Below are 22,864 nucleotides of genomic sequence, written 5' to 3' on the forward strand. Positions count from 1 at the left end.
GAGAACTTACAGAATGGGAGAAAATCTCTACCACCTGCACTTCTGATAGAGTATTAATCTCCAGGATATACAAAGAATTAAAAAAACTTAATCCCAAACAATAAAACATAAAAAAAATTAATAAATGGGAACATGAACTGAACAGGTACTTCACAGAAGAAATATGAATGGCCAACAAATATATTTAAAAATGTTCATCATCTCTAGCAATTAGAAAAATGCAAATCAAAACTACACTGAGACTCGGTCTCACTTCAATCAGAATGGCAATTATCAAGAAAACAAGTAACAATAAATGTTGGCAAGGATGTGGGGGAAAAGGTTCACTCATACATTGCTGGTGGGACTGCAAATTGATACAACTGTGGAGGGTGGTGACTCGAACCCTGGTCTCTGATTCCCTCATGGCTGCATGAGGGAGCTGCCTGCACAAAAGTGCAGGTTGAGATGCTCCAGTTGCTATGGTAATGCTGGCCATAGGTGGCTATGTGCAAAGGAAAGGACTGAAAATCAGCATACTACAGTGATGCAGCCACATCAGTGTTTACAGTCACTTAATTCACAATAGCTAAGCTATGGAACCAAACTAGGTGGCCCTCAATAGATGAATGGATAAAGAAAATGGAATATTACTCAGTCATAAAGAAAAATGAAATTATGGCATTTGATGGTAAATGGATGGATCTGAAGACTATCATGCTATGTGAAATAAGACAATCCCCCAAAACCAAAGGCAGAATGTTCTGTCTGATATGTAGATGCTAACACACAATGTGGAGGGATTGAAGTTCATTGGATCAGACAAAGGGGAATAGGAAAGGCAGAAGAATAAATCAGACATAACTTTCCTATGTGCATCTATGAATACACCACCAGTAAATTCCATATCATGTACAACCACAAAAGTGGGATCCTAACTAGAATAAGTTATACTCCATGTATGTATAATATGTCAAAAATACACTCTACTGTCATGTGTAGCTAAAAAGAACAAATTAAAAAATGAATAAAAAACTAGACCCATATATGACCTCTGAGTTCACATTAGATGTCCTGCAAGATCTGGCTGGGTACTTACCTTAAGGCCTCATAAAACTAAAATCAAGTTTTTTTTCCTTTTTGATGGCACTGTGGAAGAATCAACTTCCAAGATCATTCATGTGTTTGAATTTGAATGTCACTACTGTTGGCATTTTTGAAAATCCACAAGAAATTAACTTTAAAAACCGTAAATAACTAGTGGAAAGATCAGTAGAGTAGAAGGAAGGGAAGAGGGGTAGGGAGAAGGAGAGAGGAAGGGGAAGTACTGGGGACCAAATTAGAACAGATATATTCTATGCTTTTATAATTGCATCAAAATGAATCATATTGTCATGTATAACTAAAAAGAATCAATAAAAAAGAAAACAATTAGAATGCAAAATAGTATGCAGTTATCTCAGTTCTGGATATACTGAAGTTTGTCTACTGATAAATGGGGGGGGGGCTTAATTTAAACTGATGTAAATGATGGTGCTTATATTCAGTGGATTCTTATTTTCTCAGGAGTTTTTGTGATTAATAAAAGCACATTGAAGTGGTAAAAAATAAAATAAATAAATTATTTATTTCTCTATGATTTCAAACTTAAAAGTCATGGATTAGAATGAAGAATTCCTGTGTACCCTTTACTTGTGATGAGTTTTTTAAATGTATTTTGTATTTTTTATATTTTTCATTTTCTTTACCACTCTACCTATTTCTTTCTCCTTTCATATATATAAGAAATGTTTGGGAGTAAAATCATGTCCTTTTATTCCTATTCACTTACATGTGTATTTCCTTAGAATAATGACACTAAACTGAGCATCATATAATTACCAAAAGCAGGAAATGTAACATTGATATAGTACTATTGTATAAACCACAAATATATATTTTAAAATGTTCAGTTGTAACAACAATGTCCTTTATAGATTTTCTTCTGTGGTAGGATCAAAGGCAACATCATATTTATTTATTTATTTATTTATTTATTTATTTATTTATCTTTGTGGTCCTGGCTGTGGAACCCAGGGGCACAGTAGCACTGAAGTACACCTCCAGGCTCTTTTATTTTTTGAGACACTGTCTAACTAACCTTCCTAGACTGCCCTCAATCTTGCAATCCTCCTGCCTCTGCCTCCCAAGTCACTGGAATGACAGGTGTACAACATGCTTTGTATTTAATGCTATGCCTAGCTAGTTTCCTTTAATCTAAAATAATTTCTATCCTGCTTTCTGTCACTACTGTTGGCATTTTTGAAAATAGTATATGCCTTAATGGGGTTAACTTTGAGTTTATCTGATTTTACTCATGATAGAATTAGGTTGAACTTTTTGATGGGAATGCCCTGAATTCAATGTGCTCTCAGTGATCAAAAGGAGAAATGTAGGTTGGCATAGTGTCAAAATCAGTGACACTACTTTTAATAACTTGGTTAAAGTGGTGTCTACCAGGGTTTTACACAGTAAAGTGACTCTTCTGTATTTTATTACTTAGAAACTAATAACTTGCAGTATATGCTTTGAAACATGTAAATAACTTTTTCCTCATTCAGTTGTTGCCCCCATCATTTCTTCTATATTTATTTCTTGATATTTCAGTCCAAAGAGATATTTTCCTTCTCATTTATTTAATCACGCCTTCATTTATATCAGTATCCACCAGGGGTATTTTATCTACAGATATGAGCCAAATCTACCCCATCATCTGTCTCTGTATAATCTGTGAAGGAAGAATGATTTTCCATCATGAATGAAAAATAATTAAGAAGAATTTTTTAACACATAAACATTATATGAAATACAAATTTCAGTGTGAATAAATGAAGTTTCGTTTTCACAGTGTTACGGTCAATCCTTTCATATGTCTCTGATTGCTTTTGTATTACATAGTCAGTTTGAGCAAATGTGTCAGAAACTACATGTGAACCTCTACATGAACATTGCTTTGCACTGCTGTCTATACCACTACAAGTCACAGTGATGTCATTGTAACTCAACAGTTCTTCACGTGGCCTGTGTTTTGTCATACCCTGGTAGTTACTTAATTTTTTAAAAAAATTACCAGCACATACTCAGTGTGTAAAAACAAGAAGAGAAAAGTGTACTATGAATGTTTTTAAGGAAATATGGAGTGCAGATTACTTTTTTAAGGAAATTGACTAAGCACCCTAGAGCTAAACTGAAAGAACACAATGTATATTAATATTATCAGAGTAAGCAGTTATCACATTATTCCCAACTCACAAGAAGGAAATGGCTAGAAATAGTCAGAAATTTAAAACCTATTAAGATCCAAATTTTTAGTTCTGCAAATATTTCAACACAGGTTACTTCAAAATTATTTTAAGTGTTTTGTTTTTTGCTCAATTTAAGCTTTTATAGGTGTTCTACATCTGATAGGATGGGACAAAATGTTAAACATGGTTTAATGGATTCAACATCAGGAAATAGTCTGCTCTGCTTGGATATCAAATGAACCACTAAGATGTTGACTTTGATTATAGTTTCATTTTCATTTTTTTGGTAAAATTTTTTAAATGAGATTTGATGAGTGCGGTCTACTAAAGAGTAGAGTCTTTTGGAAAGAGGATATAGTAAACACTTTTTAAACACATACTTTTTATAAGAAAGAAGAGGAAAATGATGCTGTAAACACATTTGTCAGTATTCATTTGTGAGTCAAGCAAGGTAGACTGTTTCCTGCTGTTGAATCAATTAAATTCTTCGATTAAAGCAGCTGAAGACATGTGCCCAGAGAAAATAAACTTACCTAACATCATACCCCACTTCCAGAATGAGTCCACTCTAGTTTTAGTAGACCTGTATTGACAAGAACTGTTATAAATTAGTATTATCTTTGAATTCTGTTAATAAAATTTGGGACTTTTTTCCTTTCTTGTTGAAAATACCTTAATATTACTTTGCTCTTTTCAGTTATTCTACAAGGCCTAAAACATTTGCTGTCTGTCCCAGCCAATGTTTGTCTTAAATTTGATATAAACTCATATTTTCTTAATGTATTTAGAAGGTTATGACCTACACTCTAATTATGTATTGCAAAATTCTATTTGTCCCTGAAGTGATTAAATGTGATACCTGCAAGCTGGCTCGAGTGTCCTTTTGATCTGTGCCCAGATTCTTTATGTAAATCTTTGTGGTACAAGATGTCCCAGGCTCATCTGTCCTTTCCTGCCCCACCTCTGTGATGAGCGACTTCTCTGAATCTCTCAGTCCCTCTTACTTGCTAGATGCACATAACATTATGTGGTTGGGAAGAAGGAATAAAACATTGCCTCTGCTCATAGAAGCGGCTGTCTTATTCCCTCAGTTATCACTACTGACTGGTCTAGGTGTCTCTCAGCTGATAACTGTGAGGAGTAGAGGAAGAAAAAGGGAAGAGAAGAAGGCAAAAGATCCCAAGAACCTCAAAATACTCCTAATACATTTAGTTCAATAAAATTTGTATAATGAAAGAAATTCTGATTGAGCTATTCATAATAATAAATAGTCTACTTCTATTGATTTCTACTCTTCACTGTTTATTTTCACAAAATGGACTATTTTAGAAACACTTATTTGACAAATATCATGAGAAATAAGAGACAAGTTGAATATTTACAAACTGAAATTAGCCTCAGATTACACCCTACTTTCTAACCAGGGAAGATTTGTACATTGAAAAGATTCAAAATCTCCCCTGGGATCGAATTCTGCATTTAGTGGGAACCTGAGAATCATTACCTAAGAGCAGCTTATATGAGCAACAAAAGACTACAGAATGAGTTTAAGATTTCATGGGAGATGTTAGAACAGACCTGAGACAAATTCCAATTATTGTGGAAAACAAAAATGTAATATCTAATATTAAAGTAAGTGATGGGGCATCAATTAGAAAGGGTAACCCTGTGTGTGCTGGAAAATGAATTCATGTTCTTCTCCAGTTTATATAACCCCTAGAACCTTCTGTAGCCATGCCAGTTAAATAATAGAAGAAACAAACTGGGTGTGATTCAGGTAGAAGATAGGAGAGTACAAGAAAGGTCCTGAAGAATGATCACCAGCCCCTGAGACAGGATGGAAGGTTTGACCTACCATTATTTAGGTACAAGGAAGGGAACGAGTCGCTATAGCTTTGAATGCATGCTGGTGTTTGTTTCATAATTGGTGTAATTAAGTAAATGTGACCTCTGTTCTCCTGAAGTTTTTTAAGTACCTTCAAAAGGTTTGGTCCCTTTAAAAACCTGGGATAACCTGATATGTTTTCCCAGAATCAACAAAATCTTACCCAACTTCTCCAAGCCAAGCTACCCAAACTCTAGAACACAACTCATTGGCCAAAACAAACTCCACAGGGACTATTTATCCCTCAATGCACAGCAGTCCCTGTCATCCTGAAAATTTTGTGAGAGCTGGTTTTCCTTCATCAACTGATCTCAACAGTGAGTACTAAAAGGCTGGATTCAGAGCCACTGTCAATTCTCATTCTCTTTTGCATGAGAGAGAAATAATCTGTATTTACCTCCATTTCTCCCTAATTTTCTACCCACCCCCCTTCTTTGGAACTTCCATGAAGGAATAAGAAAGAGACACAGACAGGCTTGCTACTACACAATCGCCTTCTCCTACATGCATCAAAGACATGCAATACTGTGCAGCCAACATGGGACTCCTACATGAATCCTCCTCACATGCTACTTTCTCTTTGCTTCCATGACACCTCAACTCTTAAAATTCTCTCTGCCCTCAGACTGAAAGTTGAGTGACTAAAGGTAATAAATAGCAAAATAGAAACCTTTCATTTGAAATATTTGTAGAGGCTGCCTGACACTCTTTCTCACCACTCAGAGTTTCTGGAACCCACCGTGACATTTCAGGCTGTGTGTGGATGGTGTTGTGGGCTGTTAGGACACCTCACTTTTTCCTTTCTCCTCAACTTATCTCTCCTCCTGTGGACTTCTCCATTTATCCATGTGATGCAGTATAAATTCTCCCCCACCACAATCTGAAGACTGAATTCTCTGAGGTTTTTCCTAGAAAATGCATGAGGTCAATTTCAAAATAGCTCTCCATCTGCCTGTATTGAAAACAATCTTTCTACTGCTTCAGTCCCCAGTACTCAAGAGTTCATGCTGCCTGAATGTCAACTTATAGAGGGGAAACCTCTAGTAGCTTAGTAGGTCCTTAATTTTATCTTTGATTTGGTAGTCAAGTAACCAATCATGAAGGTATCACCCAGTTGAGTTTAACATTAGTCATCTTCTGCTCTTACTCTGAAAAAGACTGAACTCTGACTTCCTCCTATTGATCAGGTAACTTGGACTGTTTGTAGAGAACTCGAATGTTGTTTCTTGACATACAATTTAGACAAAGCCATACTTGCTGCTTTTTAACAAATTCAGTTTCTTTGTATGCACAGAATTTTTTAAAAAAATAAATAACTGAAATGTATGTTTCTAAATCTAATATTATTAGGAATTATGGAATTGTCTCAACTAATTAACCTTCAAGTAAAGATTTCTCAGGCAGATCTAATAGAGATGCTTGGTTTATTCGAATTTTTGTCTTTAGATTGTTTGCCTTCTGTTTTTATTTTCAGTTTTATTATTTACATTCATATGATTTCAGATTTTTAAATCTCCTATTGTAAATTATAATAATTTTTCAGAAAGTAACTTGTAACTGTGAGGGCAGCACTTCTGATGTAAAATCAGTTGGTTTTCCTTAGGCAAAGCATTTTCGATTATTCACTTTAAACAGCATCTCAAATCCCTAAAAGTTTCTTCTAGAGACAACAGGTCACTCATACTCTAGAAAAACATCAGAAGTAAAAGCATATCCATTGAAGAATTTATTTCTAACAATCAAAAAATGTAAGCAATAAAAATATAGAATACTTAGAAATTCTGGATAAAGTATGAATTCTCTGACCAAATTATCTGTTATCAAATCTTTCCAGTTCAGCTAAATGGGCAAGTTTAAATAACTTGATTGACTTCTCTAAGTTAATTTCCTCTTCTCTATGTTTAGAATCATGATACCCGTCCCTCATGAACCTTTAAGAAGGGTTGTGTCACTTTTCAGTACATCTTTAAAATAGTAATGCTAGCAATACAGCAATGTTGGCTTATTGTGAAGTTTTAAAAAATTCAATATACGTGCTATGTTTAGTGTTGTTAGTAAGTTCATACACATAAGACATTGCAATTGTGCTTGGCATATATTGACCACTCAATAAGTATTATTGATTTGTATAATAACTTGAAATTGAGAAGAATTTTATGTTTTTACTTATAGGTGAAAAATTATGGACAATACAGGGGAAAAATTATTTAAATATAAAGGCTACAATTTTGAAAGGTCTTTGGTTAAAATTCATATAGTAGAAAGTGTAGACGATTTTGAAATTAGAGATGATGATGTCTTCATAATCACATATCCAAAATCTGGTAAGTGTAAGAAGTGGCCTCCTGATTGTGGCCTTTGCTTTGGTTTGGTGTGTGTGTGTGTGTGTGTGTGTGTGTGTGTGTAAATGTACTCCTTTCCAGACATCAACAGCAGCCCAGCCTACGTTTAGGTATCCTTTAAGGATCAGAAAAAAGATGAAACTCAAATCTCTACTATATAAGCCCATCAGCAATGGCTATGTTGTCAATTCTGTTAAAAAATAAAGAAACCAAATGCTCAGCCAAGAGCAGGTACTTGGTGAGTGCTGACCCATTGGCCTGCTCTGTTGGAAAGACCTAAGATAGTCCAAACTCATCTTTTCTCCAATTTGAAAATGCTTCATTAGTTGAAAGATTTATCTTCCATAAATATTCATGTTCCAAGATGCTTCATTTTCTTGAGAAGTGGTCTATGAGAGCTGGGTTCCACTCAAGATTCTCAAAAACATTCTCAACCAGTTAGTTCTACTAGAAAAAAAGATAATAATTATTTTGAGATTTGTGAAGATCATCATTACAAGGAATTGGTAAAACACAATCCTGTTGGGCAAAATAAGGTACTAAAGAGCCTTATGTAATAGTGACTTCTACTTCAGCAGGACATGATACTTGGCTTGGTTTGAGTTTTTACAGTGGCTCATGCAGACTAGAAGGTAAAGCTGTAGTTATTAAGATTTCACAGACAATATTGTGTTTATTTATGATGTGATTTTCCCAGAACACCACAAAGAAGTGGGTCATAAATGGCTAAGCCTTATAAGTAAATAAAAATGTTTTCTATATATATTGCTTTGTTCATGCCAAGTCCTGCTGTTTCCTGACGTCCTCGAACGCTTAAATAGTTTACAAAACCACTTTAAGTGGTAATGAGAAAAGGGGAGAAAGTGAACTCACTATAATTTTGTTAATTTGTCTATATTTCTAAGGGGTAAAGTTCTAAGAAAGGAATATCAGGAAGGAGAAAGAGGTACCCACAAAATATAGTAAAAAGGGACTCAGTAACCAATAACATATTTTTTGAAAATATAGAAGAAATAAGCTAGAAGACCAAACAGAAATGACAAAGAAAGGGAAATGCTAATTCCCCTGATGTGATCAATGCAGGCTGTATGCATGTGTGGAAATACAACACTCTACTCCATTAATATGTAGAATTATTATAAGTTAATGAAAAAGTTAAAAATACTAAAAAGGACCTAACATGGATCAGTAACACAGAGAAGGAGAGGCATAATTAGTCCAAACCATCACTATCATGGAGTCAGAACAAACACAACTCTTCACGTGAGAAAGGAATTTATAGAGTCTTTGATTTATCTTTATTAACTTTAATGTTTAATAAGACAAAATTGGACAAACTTGTTAGCATACTTGGAGGGTTTAAAAGAAAAGAAAGCTCAAATTATTTTATGATGCATGACACTATTGTTGACTTTATTTTAATGACTACTTCAGGTTTGAAAATGATGATTTATTTTTACAGGTACCATCTGGACTCAGCAGATACTAAGCTTGATTTATTTTGAGGGGCATCGAAACAGAACTGAAGACACTGTAACAATGGATAGAGCTCCCTTTTTTGAATACAATACTCGCGATTTGGACTATACCAATATGCCATCCCCTCGTTTCTTTGCTTCCCACCTCCCATATTATTTAGCACCAAAAGGTCTGAAGAATAAAAGAGCTAAAGTATGTCATAGAGATTAATTATTTTTTTTGCACAGACAAAATAACCTGCTATTCCCAACCCCACTAAACCACATTCTTTCAAATGTCAAAATTATTGTATCTTTAGGATATTGCCATCCACATTAAAATATATGAAAGTCTGAAATATTATGCATGTATTAAACACTTGCAGATATAATTTGCCATGTAATTCTATAGCATATAACAAAAATTCTTTCACATTGGTCATAAAATATCATTTTTTTTTCATGGTTTCATAGAATTTTATTGTATGGCTCTGCAATATTTAATGAGTATTTTATGGACAGGTAGGTTGTAGCAAATGTACGTATTATGTTGTAATAAACATTCCTATAAAGGTTTGCACTTTAATTCTTGTGCCATGTTTCAATTAATAAAATGAAGTTTTCAAATTAAAATGTTCAATATTTAAGTGTTAACAGGGATTACCTACCTGCCTTCTATAATATATGAATTGTATTTCATCAAATAGCATGTACAAATGCTTCTTTCCTCACCTGCTTACTAATTGTGGAAATTATCAAATATGGCTAATATGCTAAGTAAAAAATAAATCTCATTTTTGAGTGAGTTTAGCTCTTTTATTTTAGTAAGATTATCTTTTTATATTTTTATAGATCTTTAAGTGTTCTTTTTATTCTTTGCCCATTTTTTTAGGTTTCTTATTTATTGTTTTGTGAAAGTATTTATGTGGGGCAAAGTCTCCCCTTTAAAAAGCAAAGACTTTCCTTAAAAATTGTTGAAAACTCTTAATCTTATATAACCCAATTGTTAATGTTTCTTTCATGACTTCTGGTTCTGATGCTTTACTAAGAAAACATAACACCAACAACAAAGATTATGTAAATACTCTCCAGCTTTTTCCTAGCTAACATTATTTTTAACCTTTTTATGATTATAAATTAAATATCATACCTCTTATGACATGAGACAGGAATATTGCATGATTCTTTTCCAAGGAGTTTGGTCCCACAATGGTTGTTAAATGTGGGTTTTAATTTAATAGGGATTAGTTCTATGACAACAAGCATTACAATATTTCAACATTCCTCAAGCTTCATTCTATTACTGTGTTTTAAGGTTCATTTTCATGCCCTCAATATGCACCTTATATTGTTCTTAGTGTGCTTTTTATCCACTTTGTGTAGATATTTTTAATATTTTAATATTGAAAAAAGCATAACATAGTTTAACAATCTTGTCAATTTACTCCAATTTTGTCATTGTACATTTTCATTCATTCTGCAATAATGACAATTTTATGTTCTCTTATTTTTAGAGTTTTCAGAATATAAAGAGTTTTCTATTTTACTGGGTTTTCAACCTCTAAAGAACTAGCCTCTTTTTTGAAGCATAATTAAATGTTTCTTACTTTGTTGATTTATACAGTTTCTGTCCTATAAATAAAAGTATTTATTTCAACACTTTTTGTGATAGAAAAAAATTGGGGGAACACCTAATTTTCCATGACTAGTAGAATGGATTAAAATACTCATGATTCATTCAGTTAATGAAACATGATGCAGCTGTTAAAAACTTGCAATAATAAACAGAAACAGTTAATATTCTTTCTGATTCTCTCCGCAGATTCTTTACATCTACAGAAATCCTAAAGATGTTTTGGTCTCTTTTTTTCATTTTTCAAATTGGGTAGCTCGATTAGAACCTGCAGATACCATTGAGCATTTTATGGAAAGGTTTTTAGATGGAGAAGGTAACTATGAATTTATTTATCAAAGAACTTAGGGAAGATATTTCAGAAAGATGGAGAAGGGCAATGGTAAATAATGGCTGTACTATGACATATCACCTTAGTCTGCCACCCAACGGCTTTTCTATCCTTGCCAGGACCATTTGGGTATTGTCAAGTTTGAAAAGGCATGTTGTTTCAAAAACATTTTGACCAGACCATAAGAGGATTACAAATATTCTAACAATTTAAACTACGAATGTAGTTAAAATTATATATTCCAGATGACTGACGATCAGGGTGTTTGTGTGCTCTCTCAAGGACCTGCAATAAGCCTTGTAGGGCAGAGTGGAGTTTTCCACTCCACTACTAAGGAGGATTGATTGATGCGAGACTTGTAGAGAGAAGTATCAGGATCTCACTCATCTAAAGATTACATTCAGGTTCTGTCTCATTGCAGACAGCTAGCATGGCTATCCAGAGATCTTAGAGAATAAGAAGAAAAATGCACATGTGTGTTTTCATGTGGATATAGGAAAGTGGAGAGACTTGCTTTAAAGAAATCTGATTTAAACTTAGAACTGGGACTTTCTTATTTCTTAATTGCTGCTTTCCTACATATATAGAGCAGCTTTTCATTGTCAGTTCTCTGTGAAAACCATGATTGTTCCCCTAAGCAGTAATCATTTAAAAACAGTAATATAGATGTCCAGTGGTTGGGATCTTGAGTTTTATTTTTGTGATTATATGGATGAAAAGAAAGAATAGTTTGCTGTTCAATAAGTGCAGAATCTTCACCTTTTTACTAATTATTTTTGCACAGTGATAGGAAGTCGTTGGTTTGATCACATAAGAGGCTGGTATGAACATAGACATGACTTCAATATTCAGTTCATAAGCTATGAAGATATGAAAAAGGTAAAATACGAAGTATTTTTAAAAATTTATTTTTAAACTTTTTTTTCTCCTGGTTTCAGCAAAACCAATTCTCCTAGTCATTTTCATGCCTAATTCCTGGGCTTTTGGGGAGGAGGTGGGGTTCTAATTTCCTACTTATCCATTAATTACTTGTCCTCAATGCTGTGTTCTCACTACACACTGTCACCACGATTATCATATCTGAAGCAATAAAGGCAACCTAAAATATCTAGGATACCAATCTTTATAAAATATTTTTATTAATATTAATTACATATTAATGGGTTTTGGTATCTTATTTCTATATAAGCATACAACATGCACTGATCATATTCAATCTCCTTTCTTCCACTCTCTTTCCTCCCCTTCTGCCTGGTCCCTTCACAGGCCTTAGTACTCACTATTCTACTTTCAGTCGGTATTTGTTGTTGTTCTCATATGTGCTGCTTGTGTTACTTGTCTTTCTGTGTCTGGCTTATTTTACTTAACATAATGTTCTCCAGTTCCATGTATTTTGCTGCAGGATTTCATTTTTTATAGCTGAATAATACTCCATTGTGTGTGTGTGTATACCATATTTTCTTTATCTGTTCATCTGTTGATAGACACCTAGACTGAATCCTCATCTATTGTGAATAGTGGCACAATAAACATGGGCATGTTTATTGGTACGTTTGAGTTATCTCTTGTATGATGATTTTGTTTCCTTTTGATATATACCCAGGAGTGTGATAGTTTGAGTATATGGTAGTTCTATTTTTAGTATAGTTTTTTTTTTTTTGAGGATACACCAACCTGTTTTCCATGGTAGTTATACTTAAAATAGGTCAGCAAGGAGAACCAAGGCACTGAGGCAAGAATCTACCACTAAGATAGGATAATTATTGCCATAGATGTGGGCGAGCCCTGTGAGGCAAATTCTTCCTGTTTTAAAGAGAATCTTAAAACTAGCTCTCACATGAAGTCATAGGATGCATATATGCTGGTGACAAATTCAAAACTGCCAAAAAACTTTGTGTAATTCAAACACAATACAGTTGAAATTGTTCTGTGGTCTCTGGTTGATATGTTGATTCATTAATATATCATCTATTCAGTCACTTAAAAATTAGTGAATGATTGCTCTGTGACTGTCACTGAATCATGAGTAAAAAAGGACTGAAACTTTATGATAGAACTCATAATCTATCAGGGAAAACAGGTATTCATCAAGTTAGTATATATGGTTCAAAACTATTAAGTGTAATATTAAGGAAAAGTCCAAATACAATGTCAGTGTGCATATGAACTAAGGGTGTCTGGTATAGTCAAAGGCGATGGTCATTTTTTTCTGAAATAAAGAGCATGAGAAATAGCTAATAAATAGCTATTAAATAGGAGCTAACAGAAAGAAAATAGCTAATAAATAGGAGCTAACAGAAAGAAAAGACACTTGAGAGACTTAAAGTAATAAAAAAAAGTATGTGCAAGTTATCTGACACAATAAAGTATGTGAGGCCTTTGAAGACCTAAGGGAAGAACTTGAACAAGGTGGGGGAGATGAAAGATTAACATAAAGGGGTTTTATAGGACACAGATTTTACAAGATCTGTAGGCTATGTTAATGATAATGATTTCTTTAACATTAAAAGTGTAAGGAACCTCTTAAGAGTTATTAAGAAGGGTAGCCATAGAATATAATTCATATTTTTAGAATATCATTTCCATTCATGAATTGAAAAGCAAACCTACCAAATATAAGGAAACCAGGCCAGACAGAGATCAGTGTGTTAATCAACTGAACATCAGTGGTGTCTTGGATTGGAGTAGTGTCCTTGTGTATGAAGAGAATAGAGTTTTGAGGCACTGTTAAGACATAAAAAAAAAATGGAATTATGCAGAGGAAAAATGACAAAGAGAGAGTGATCAAGGATGCTTCCTTTATTTCTAGTTAATGTATCTGTGTAGATAGTGGTATTATTCATGAAGGTGTTTAGAGCACCCTGAGGCAAGATCAGATTAGATAGAGGAGCTTGATAATGATGTTGTTTTTGACCTATGAAGACTAAGGTAATTTAGAAGAAATCAAATGAATAGACTAAGAAACAAATGAAAAAATATAAACAAAAGCTCATGAAAGATTTCTTCTTTTAGCTATTAATTTGAACATCATCAGTATAAAGAATATAATGGCAGCAGCTTTGGAGGCTGAAGCAGGAGCATCGAGAGTTCAAAGCCAGCCTCAGCAATTTAATGAAGCCCTAAGCAACTTAATGAGACCCTGTCACAAAATAAAATATAGAAAGGGATAAGGATGTGACTCAGTGATTAAGTGCCCTGGGTTCAATCTCCAATACCAATGTATATGAGAAGAATGAACGTAGATAAAACCAAGTGGGATAGGATGGAGAAAGGGATTAAAGCAGAGGAAGGAATAAAGATAGACCTTGGTCAACTTGATTTTTTAGCTTTAGAGCTCTTTCTAGAGAAGGCTCCCAAGATTGTCAAAAATTAGGTATTCATTAAAGTTGGAATAAATTTTGGAGTCTTCCCTTGTTTGCTGCTTCCCTGAAAAATGTCTTGGTAGTTTCATGAAGTACTGTCCATACCTGTTTCTCCAATGATAATCCCATCAAGACATACAAACTCAGTGTAATTTCTCCCAGGATTTTTCACATTTCTCACTGATTTAGAGGTGATAGCCCTGGGCACCATAATAATTATGCAGGATTTTTTTTTCTGCTTTCCTGTCTCAAGTGGAGTCCTGCAGTATATAATTGAACTAGAAGCAATTATATCTATAATGTTTAAAGATTCATATTTAGGTGGCAAATGTCAAATTAAAATGCAAACAAATCATTATCATATAATGAGGATGGAGGTTACCATCATGGTGAGGTTGTGGAATACTTGTCATTTTCGTATGTGTTTTTTATTTTGAAATGTAAAAATTCTGGAAACATTTTAATTTATCTGCAGAGAAATGATATGAGAGATTTAATCTTTCCCATTCTGCTATTTTTTCTTCAATATATTGGAACTGTCTGATGCCTCCAGTAAAGAAATGATACATACCTGTATGCCAAGGTATAGTTGTCTTTGGAGACTGAACAAATGCAGTGGTGTTACATGAAAAAACTTTTAATATTTTGTGGAATATGGCTCAGAATTTGGACAGTGATAGATAGTAGAATTAGGAAATAGCTGGTGTATAGAAGAACTATCCAAAGTGCAAGACTTTAGTGAGGCCTAGGAAATAATCTTTTGAATCCATATTATGGTTTAGATATGAGGTACCCCCCAAAAGGTCATATGTGAGACAATGCAAGAAAGTTTAGAGATGATGCGATAGTATTATAAAAGACTTGACCTAATCAGTGCATTAATCCCCTGGTAGGGATTAACTGAATGGTAACTGTAGGCAAATAGGTATGACTGGAGAAGGTAGGTCATAGGGAGCCTGCCTTTGAAGTATATATTCCACGAGCTGAGCTGAGCTCTCTCTGCTTCTGGTGTGATGTCTGAGCTGCTTTCCTCCACCACACTCTTCCACCATGATGTTCTGCCTCACCTCAGGCCCTGGGGAATGGAGTTGGCTGTCTATAGACTGAGACCTCTGAAACTGTGAGCCCCAAAATAAACTTTGCCTCCTCTAAGTTTATTCTTATAAGTTCTTTTGGTCACAGCAATGAAAAAGTTGACTGAAACAATTTGTGTTTAATCTTTCATTGAAATTATTCACCAAAGTCTACATTTAAATTAATAAGTTGGGGTCTACTTTAAAATCTGATACTTTGGTTAATAGTAGTTAGTCTTTTGGAAAGTTCTTAATTTTGTCTCTTATTTCCTTGTGTGTAATAAGCATAGCTGTTTTGAAATTCTTTATGATAATTTCTGCATTTGTAACATCTAACAGTTCTATTTTTATTATCTTTTTTATGCTAATGCTTGGTCACATTGTCTTATCTCTTCATATTCACTTATATCCTGATTTTATTAGTTTTTTCCGCACCAAAGATTGGTGTACAAATAAGTTAATAACTATGGACCTTGGTTTAGTCAGCTTTCCACTGCTGCAACTAAAGGACCCAACCAGAACAACTGTAAAGGAGGAGAGGTTTATTTAGGGGCTTATGGTTTCAGAGGTCTTAGTCCATAGAAGGCCAGCTCCATTCCTTAGGGCCTGAAGTGAGGCAGAATAGCATGGCAGAAGAAAGCAGCTCACATAATGATCAGAAAGCAGAGAAAAAGAGCCTCCACTCACCAGATACAAATATATACCCCAAAACCATGCCCCAAATCCCACCTCCATCAGCCACACCCTACCACTCAGTTAATCCTTATTGAAGGATGATTAATTCACTGATAGGGTTAAGACTCTTATAATTCAATCATTCCTCCTCTGAACCTTCTTGTATTGTCTCACATGTGAGTTTTGGGGGGACACCACATCTAAACCATAACAGACCTATTATTTTTATTCTTCCTATCACATTAAATGTATTCCACTGATGATCCCCTACAAGAATACAACTAAGATATTCAGGAAGTTAAAAAGGCCCTGTTTCCTCCATCCCCAACCTGCCAACACAGCTCCATTTCTTGTGAGCACATCATGTATCAAGTACTCTGAAGTTCACTTTTCATTAAATATGGTAGGGGTTTGGGGTTTCTTTAATTGGAGGATTATTTTTTCAGTCAGAAAAGAAATTCATGTATTTTCAGCATGTCTTATCCTGGTTTCTTGAATTGAAAACAAGTTCCTTCCCCATGAAAATTGTTATAACCTCTCTGAGAAACAGTTTTTCCTATTAAGTACTATTGTGTAAAGTAATTCATCTAGGTATTTTCCTCCCATTGAAAATTTTAATTGTAATAGAATATTCACAACAGAAAATATACCATTTAACCATTTTGTCTTTTTTTAAATATTTTTTATTTTACAGACTGTATTTTGATTCATGCTAAGTGAAATAAGTCATTTTAACCATTTTTAAGCGAACAGTGTGTGGCATTAAGTATGTTCGTATACTTGTGCAAACATCAACACTATTCAACTCTAAAATGAATTCACAATGCAAAACTGAAACTGAAATGAATTCACAATGCAAAACATTCATAAGACTGCAACCCCTCATTCTCCACCCTCGACCCCTTTTAGACCCCTTTAAACCACCTTTCTACTTTGTTTATGAAGTTGAATACTCTTAGTACTTCCATCAGTGAAATCATAAGTATTTGTCCTTTTGACTGACTTATTTAACTTATCATAATGTCTTCAAGATTCATGCATTTGTAACATGATCAGAATTTCCTTCTAAGACTGAATAATATTCCAGTGTACATATATACTACATTTTAGTTGTGTATCTCATATACATATAGGCATACACATCACTTGCTTTCACATTTTGTATTGTGAATAATGATGTACAAGCATGATGTACAAATATGTCTCTGAGCCTTTACTTTCAATTCTTTGAGTCCATACATAGAAGTGAATTTGCTGGGTCATATGTAATGCTATTTTTAGGTTTGAGTAACCACCATACTATTTCCATTGCATCTGTAGCATTTTTATATTTCTACCAATCTGCACAAAGGTTCCAATTTTTCTGTGTCCTTGAAACTTATTCTGTTCTGTTGTTTATTTTTAATAATAAAATATTAAAATAAAAATGAATAAAATATTAAAAATTTTAAAATAATAATAGCCTTTCTAGTGGGTGTGAACTCTCTGAAGTTGATTTGCATTTCCCTAATGATTAGTGGTGTTGACCATCTTTTCATGAGCTTATTGGATATTTTATATCTACTTTGGAGAAATTTCTATTTAAATCCTTTTTCAGTTTTTAATTGGATTGATTTGTTGTCCTTATTGATTTGTAAGAATTCTGGGTAGCAAAACTTATCAGTGATATGGTTGCAAATATTTTTCTTATTCCCTTGATACTTAGAAGATTTACATTTTATGTAGCTTATTTGATTGTTTATTTTCTTTTTTGCTGGTGATTTGTGTGCCATATCAAAAAATCATCAAATCCAACATTGTGAAGCATTTCCCCTATGTCTTTCTCTAAAAGTGCCATAGTTTCAGTTCTTACATCAATGCCTGATCAATTTTATTAATTTTTATATGTGGCATAGGATAAGGATTAATGTCATGGTTTTGCATATGGACACTCAACTTTCCTGTTACATTTTGTTGAAGAAACTGTCCTTCTTCCTTGAAATGTTCTTGGCATTCATGTCAAAAATCATTTGACCACATGTGTGAGAGCTGGTTTCTGTGAATTCTGTTCAAGTTTATAGGTTCATATTTCCAAATTTATGGCATTATCACACTGTTGAGATTACCATGATTTTGCAGTAAGTTTGAAATATGGAAGTGTGAAAACTGCAAATTTATTATTCTTTTTCAAGACTAACTATTCAGGATTCCTTGAAGTTTCATATTACTTTGTGATGGATTTTTCTATTTTTTGCAAAAAAATATTGTTGGGATTGTGATAGAGTGCAATTAATAATCTATATGAATTATTTTACACAGCATTTAAAATTCCAATCTTACAACTCATAAATATAGGATATTGTTCCATTAATTTGTTTGCTTTTATTTTTCAGTAGTGTTTTGTAGATTTCAATAGGCAACCCTATTACTTCCTTGTTTATTCCTCAGAGTTTTAGACTTTCTTTTCATAATTGTTGGTGTGATTGTTTTTAAATTTTCTGTTAGGTTTACTCATTGCTAGTGTATAGAAATTCAACTTATTTTTACAAGTTGGTTTGATTTTTTTCTGCAACTTAATTAAATTTCTTAGTTCTAATATTTTTGTGTGCTTTTCTTAGAATCTTCTACATATAAGATACTCTTGTTGGTTAACAGAGATCATTATATTTCTTTATTTTCTGTTTCAATACCTTTTTTCTTTTTATTGCTTAATTGCTCTAGCTAGTATTTCTATTATCACGATAAATAGAAGTTGAAAAATTAAATTGGACTTATTCCAGATCTCAGATGAAAATCTTCCTATCTCTCTCAGTTGAGTATGTTGTTAGCTGCAGGTATTACACAAAAGACCTTTTTCATGTTGAAGTAGTTTCCTTCCATTGCAGATTTGTTGAGAGTTTTAATCATAAAAAGATATTGGGTTTTGTTAAATGCTTTTTCTGCATTAATCGAAATAATCATGTCAGTTTGTTTCCCCATTCTCTTCTCTAACAAATTGCATGGTTCACACAGTGAAACTTCTTTGCATTCCAGGAGTAAATTCTACTAGATCATGCTGTGTGTTTAGCTATCACTCATGCATACTCATGACTCTTTCAGGACCTCAGAAGTGCAGTGCTGAAAATCTGTAAATTTCTTAAAAAAGAACTTAGTGAAGAAGTTGTGGATACTGTTGTGCAACAGGCTACATTTCAGAACATGAAGACTAATCCACAAGCAAATTATAATGATATTATAAAAAATGAAATTGGATCTAGAAATGATGAAGGACATTTTCTGCGCAAAGGTACTGTTCATAGTTTATAGTAGCAAGATGTAAGCTGTCATTGGAGTTCTTGGTACCTAAGAAAAATAATTGGTGCTTCCAATATATCTCTCCAAGTAACAGTGATATTTGGAACCTAGAGAAGATTAAGCATCTAACTGAGAGTAGGTCTGAAGGGTTTTGCAAGAAACCTAAGTGTTTTAGTATACAATCTGACAAATTAACTTGTTTAATTAGTATTGCCTTATTTCTTTCTAAATCGCATGACCCTGTTCTTTAAAATTTGTTAGGAGTCTTGTCTGAAGGTAATGGGTATATTAAATGAGAGGAACACTAATCCTTGTTTTCCCTTTTTTCTTCTAGAATAATCTATGTTTAATGTGTGTTTTGTTGAGCAGGATGGAGGTTTGGACTACTGTTTTTCCATGTGTCAGATTGCTTCATCACAAAAAGTAGAGTGATCTTATTAATGCGATCTGCTATGAATTCAGTTACTTCAAAAAGTCATTGAAATTACTTTTTACTGTGATCTTATAACATGCCTTGAGGGTGTTGTCAAGAATATTATTTCCCTTGTAACTGATACCCTGAAAGTTCAAATTGTTAGTTTTTAACTTAATCATTTAGTATGTAAATATTCTAAACATCTGGCTTCTATTTTATTCATATTTTATTTCATAATTGATTCATAATTTACCATTAGGATGATGGATGTTAATTTATAAACAATTATATAAACATCTTATGGACATCGCCCTGGATATTGATATAGTTTTAAATTCTCATTATCTTTTTGTGACATTTATTATAAATTCTCACTTTTCATTCATCAGCTAGAGCAGATACAAAGCAATTCTCATACCCATAACAGCTTGTTGTCTTTTCCAAAGGCCAATAATAATGTCTACACAAGCGTATCTGATAGCTGGAGATGCAAAATTATTTTTCATTTAATAATGACATAACGATGGTTTAATCTTTTATAAAATAAAAATGCAAAAATGGCAGCTCTGGTGCCCTATTTGACTTTGATTTCTTTAATTGAAAATATTCGAGTCTCCTTTTTTTCAAATTTAAAGAAATATTTATCTTGTAGGGTTTTACAGTTGATTACAGTTGATTACAGTTGATGTGGTTTACTTAGTATGATGCCTGGAGTATACTAAAACATACTTCTTAATTCTAATATATTCATATCTTTTAGGTTTTTTTCCCCCCTAAGGATAACATAGAGGAAAGGCTAACATATGGGGAAGTGAACTTTAAATCTATTTACTACATTATTGTATTCCTAAGATTCTTTATTCAATCATTTCTTGAGTAAGAAAAGATGAGGTCTCCAATCCTGTAGACACTAGCAAATATTTAGCTTGGTTGAAAAGAAATTAACCCATTATTTTCCAACTTTTCAATTCTGTGAACATAATAATATTCACATATTATTTCGAAGTTACCACAAGAGGTATATCTGTTGCTCTATTTTTTTTTTTGTTTAATTTTTATAGGGAAGGCCATATAGCCCATCTCGTAGAGTGCCTGCCTCTTATGCTGGAGACCTGGGTTCGAGTCCCCAGCACTCTGGGATTGTGGAAATAACAAAGAAACCAAACCAAACTTCCACCGTCTCTTAAATTTTTATAGGTATTCCACATCTGGAACAATGGGACAAATGGGTTCAAATGGTTGAGGTAATCTTTAACATGATAGTGTCACATATTCACCAAGGTGCTATTTATATTCTTATCCCATTAGGTATCACTGGTGACTGGAAACATCATTTTACTGTGGAGCAGAATGAAAGATTTGACAGGATATTCCAGAAGGAAATGAAAGACTTCCCCCTGCCGATCATCTGGGATATAAATGAGGAGTAAAATTCTAATCACAGTGTAAAATAATCATATAAAATATAGGCAGAGGCGACACTGTTAAGGTATACATAATAATTTGTGCCTATTTAATCACTCACTACAAAATTTATTAATAAAACAAGTAAACTATGCTAGATTATCTGTCACAAATGCTTTAAAATGTAAAAAAAATAAATTTTAATAATTAAAATTAAAAATCAGAAATTAAATTGATTCATCAGGTTGGCAACTTTGGTACCCTGCATGAAAATGGCAAAACAGAAAGCATAAAGCATGACTTGCAAATATCTTCAGAGACTATCTATACTGTGTATTTTTTTTTTTACCCACAATTAAACTTAGGGTCAATTATACATTACAAATCATTTTATTCTTGTACTTAAATTTTATCAATGTGTATATTCAAATGTGATAGAATAAATGGAAAAGTCCTGTATAAACACATATTTCTTCTTATTAATTTAACAGATCAGAGTTTGCACTAGATGGAAAATAGTTCTATCTGGCTGGTCCTGACAGCATATAACTGTAACACCAGGACTCAGAAAGCTGAGGCAAGAGGACAGCAAGTTCTAGGCAAGCCTCAACTACATACAGAGACCCTGTATCAAAAGTTTTAGAAAAGGCAGGGGAGGTTGGGGATATTTAAGTAGTAGAACTCCCCTGGGCTCATTCCCCAGTACTGCAACACCAGGACCATAAGAAGTTGTATCACAATGTATCACTCAATAAAATTATGCCACATAAATTTAACAGTTGAATATTTAATAAAATTTAGATTTATAATTATAAGAATTTATGGGTAGCACCAAAGTCATCAAATGGAAACAACCTATGCTACTTGAATTTCCATTATTATAACAAAATACCTGAGTTAATAAACTTATAGGGAGGAAAAGTTCATTTGGATCATTGTTTTAGAGGTTTCAGTCACAGTCACTTGACTCAGTGGTATATGGGCCTATAGAGAAACATTACATCATGATGGGCAGTGTGTAGTGGAGTAAAAGCTGCTCACTTCAAGGCATCTGGGAAGTAAAAAGAAAGAAGAAATGGAATGCCCCTGATGACCTAACTTCATCCTTCTAGACCCCACCTGTTGCTCTGCCTCCCAATATCACTAGGTTTTAGGGACGAGCTTTTCCAACTCAAGGGTCTTTTGATAGACACTGATCCAAACCTAGCACAAACCAATATCCATGTACATCAAAATAAATAATTGTGGCATTTCACATTATGAAACAAATTATCTGTAAATATGCATGAACTATATGTGAAAAACATATATAAGTCTCAGAAACATAATATTCAGTGAAGAAAAACAGATACTCATTGCATGACTTCTTATATGATTCAAACACAGGTGCAACTAATTATGGTTTTATAAGGTAGGAATTTACCCTCAAGGAATAATGTAGTAAACTGAACAGGTAAATGAGAGCACTTCTGGGGTGTTAGGAATACTTTTTTTCTTGATCTCAGTGCTGTTCATTTTGGTAATTTACATAGGATTTGTACATTTTTCTGTATTTCTTATCATACTTTTATGAGGTTTGTAAAATAAATAGGAAAACATTTTCAAAGAGCACAAGCAAATCTTACAGTTACTAAATGGACAAAACATTAATTCATAGTTAGCAAAAGTTTAAAAACTAAGGAATACTCAATGTTGTGCCCAGGCCCAAAAAGTCCCGAAGAAGAATAAAGAATTAGAACAAAACACTGGGC

At 33.4% G+C, this 22,864-nt stretch overlaps 1 protein-coding gene across 1 annotated transcript; it reads left to right on the forward strand.

Moving 5' to 3' along the window:
- The first annotated feature begins 5,339 nt into the window (after positions 1-5,339).
- LOC124989589 (amine sulfotransferase-like) lies at positions 5,340-21,580 on the forward strand. Its single transcript, XM_047559480.1, has 7 exons — positions 5,340-5,465; positions 7,321-7,472; positions 8,953-9,161; positions 10,770-10,896; positions 11,696-11,790; positions 19,100-19,286; positions 21,018-21,580. The coding sequence occupies exons 2-7, from the start codon at positions 7,331-7,333 to the stop codon at positions 21,137-21,139; spliced, it is 882 nt and encodes a 293-aa protein (XP_047415436.1). The 5' UTR covers positions 5,340-5,465; positions 7,321-7,330; the 3' UTR covers positions 21,140-21,580.
- The last annotated feature ends 1,284 nt before the right edge of the window (positions 21,581-22,864 follow it).

Source organism: Sciurus carolinensis, chromosome 7 (genome assembly GCF_902686445.1).
Source record: "Sciurus carolinensis chromosome 7, mSciCar1.2, whole genome shotgun sequence".
Taxonomy (NCBI): domain Eukaryota; kingdom Metazoa; phylum Chordata; class Mammalia; order Rodentia; family Sciuridae; genus Sciurus; species Sciurus carolinensis.

What these genes read in the sequence shown, in the direction of transcription:
- LOC124989589 (XM_047559480.1), top strand. Translation starts at nt 7,331, where the DNA reads ATGGACAATACAGGGGAAAAATTATTTAAATATAAAGGCTACAATTTT. An exon ending in AATCACATATCCAAAATCTG is followed by an intron (nt 7,473 to 8,952) that starts GTAAGTGTAAGA and finishes TTATTTTTACAG; the next exon opens with GTACCATCTGGACTCAGCAG. An exon ending in GCTATGAAGATATGAAAAAG is followed by an intron (nt 11,791 to 19,099) that starts GTAAAATACGAA and finishes TGACTCTTTCAG; the next exon opens with GACCTCAGAAGTGCAGTGCT.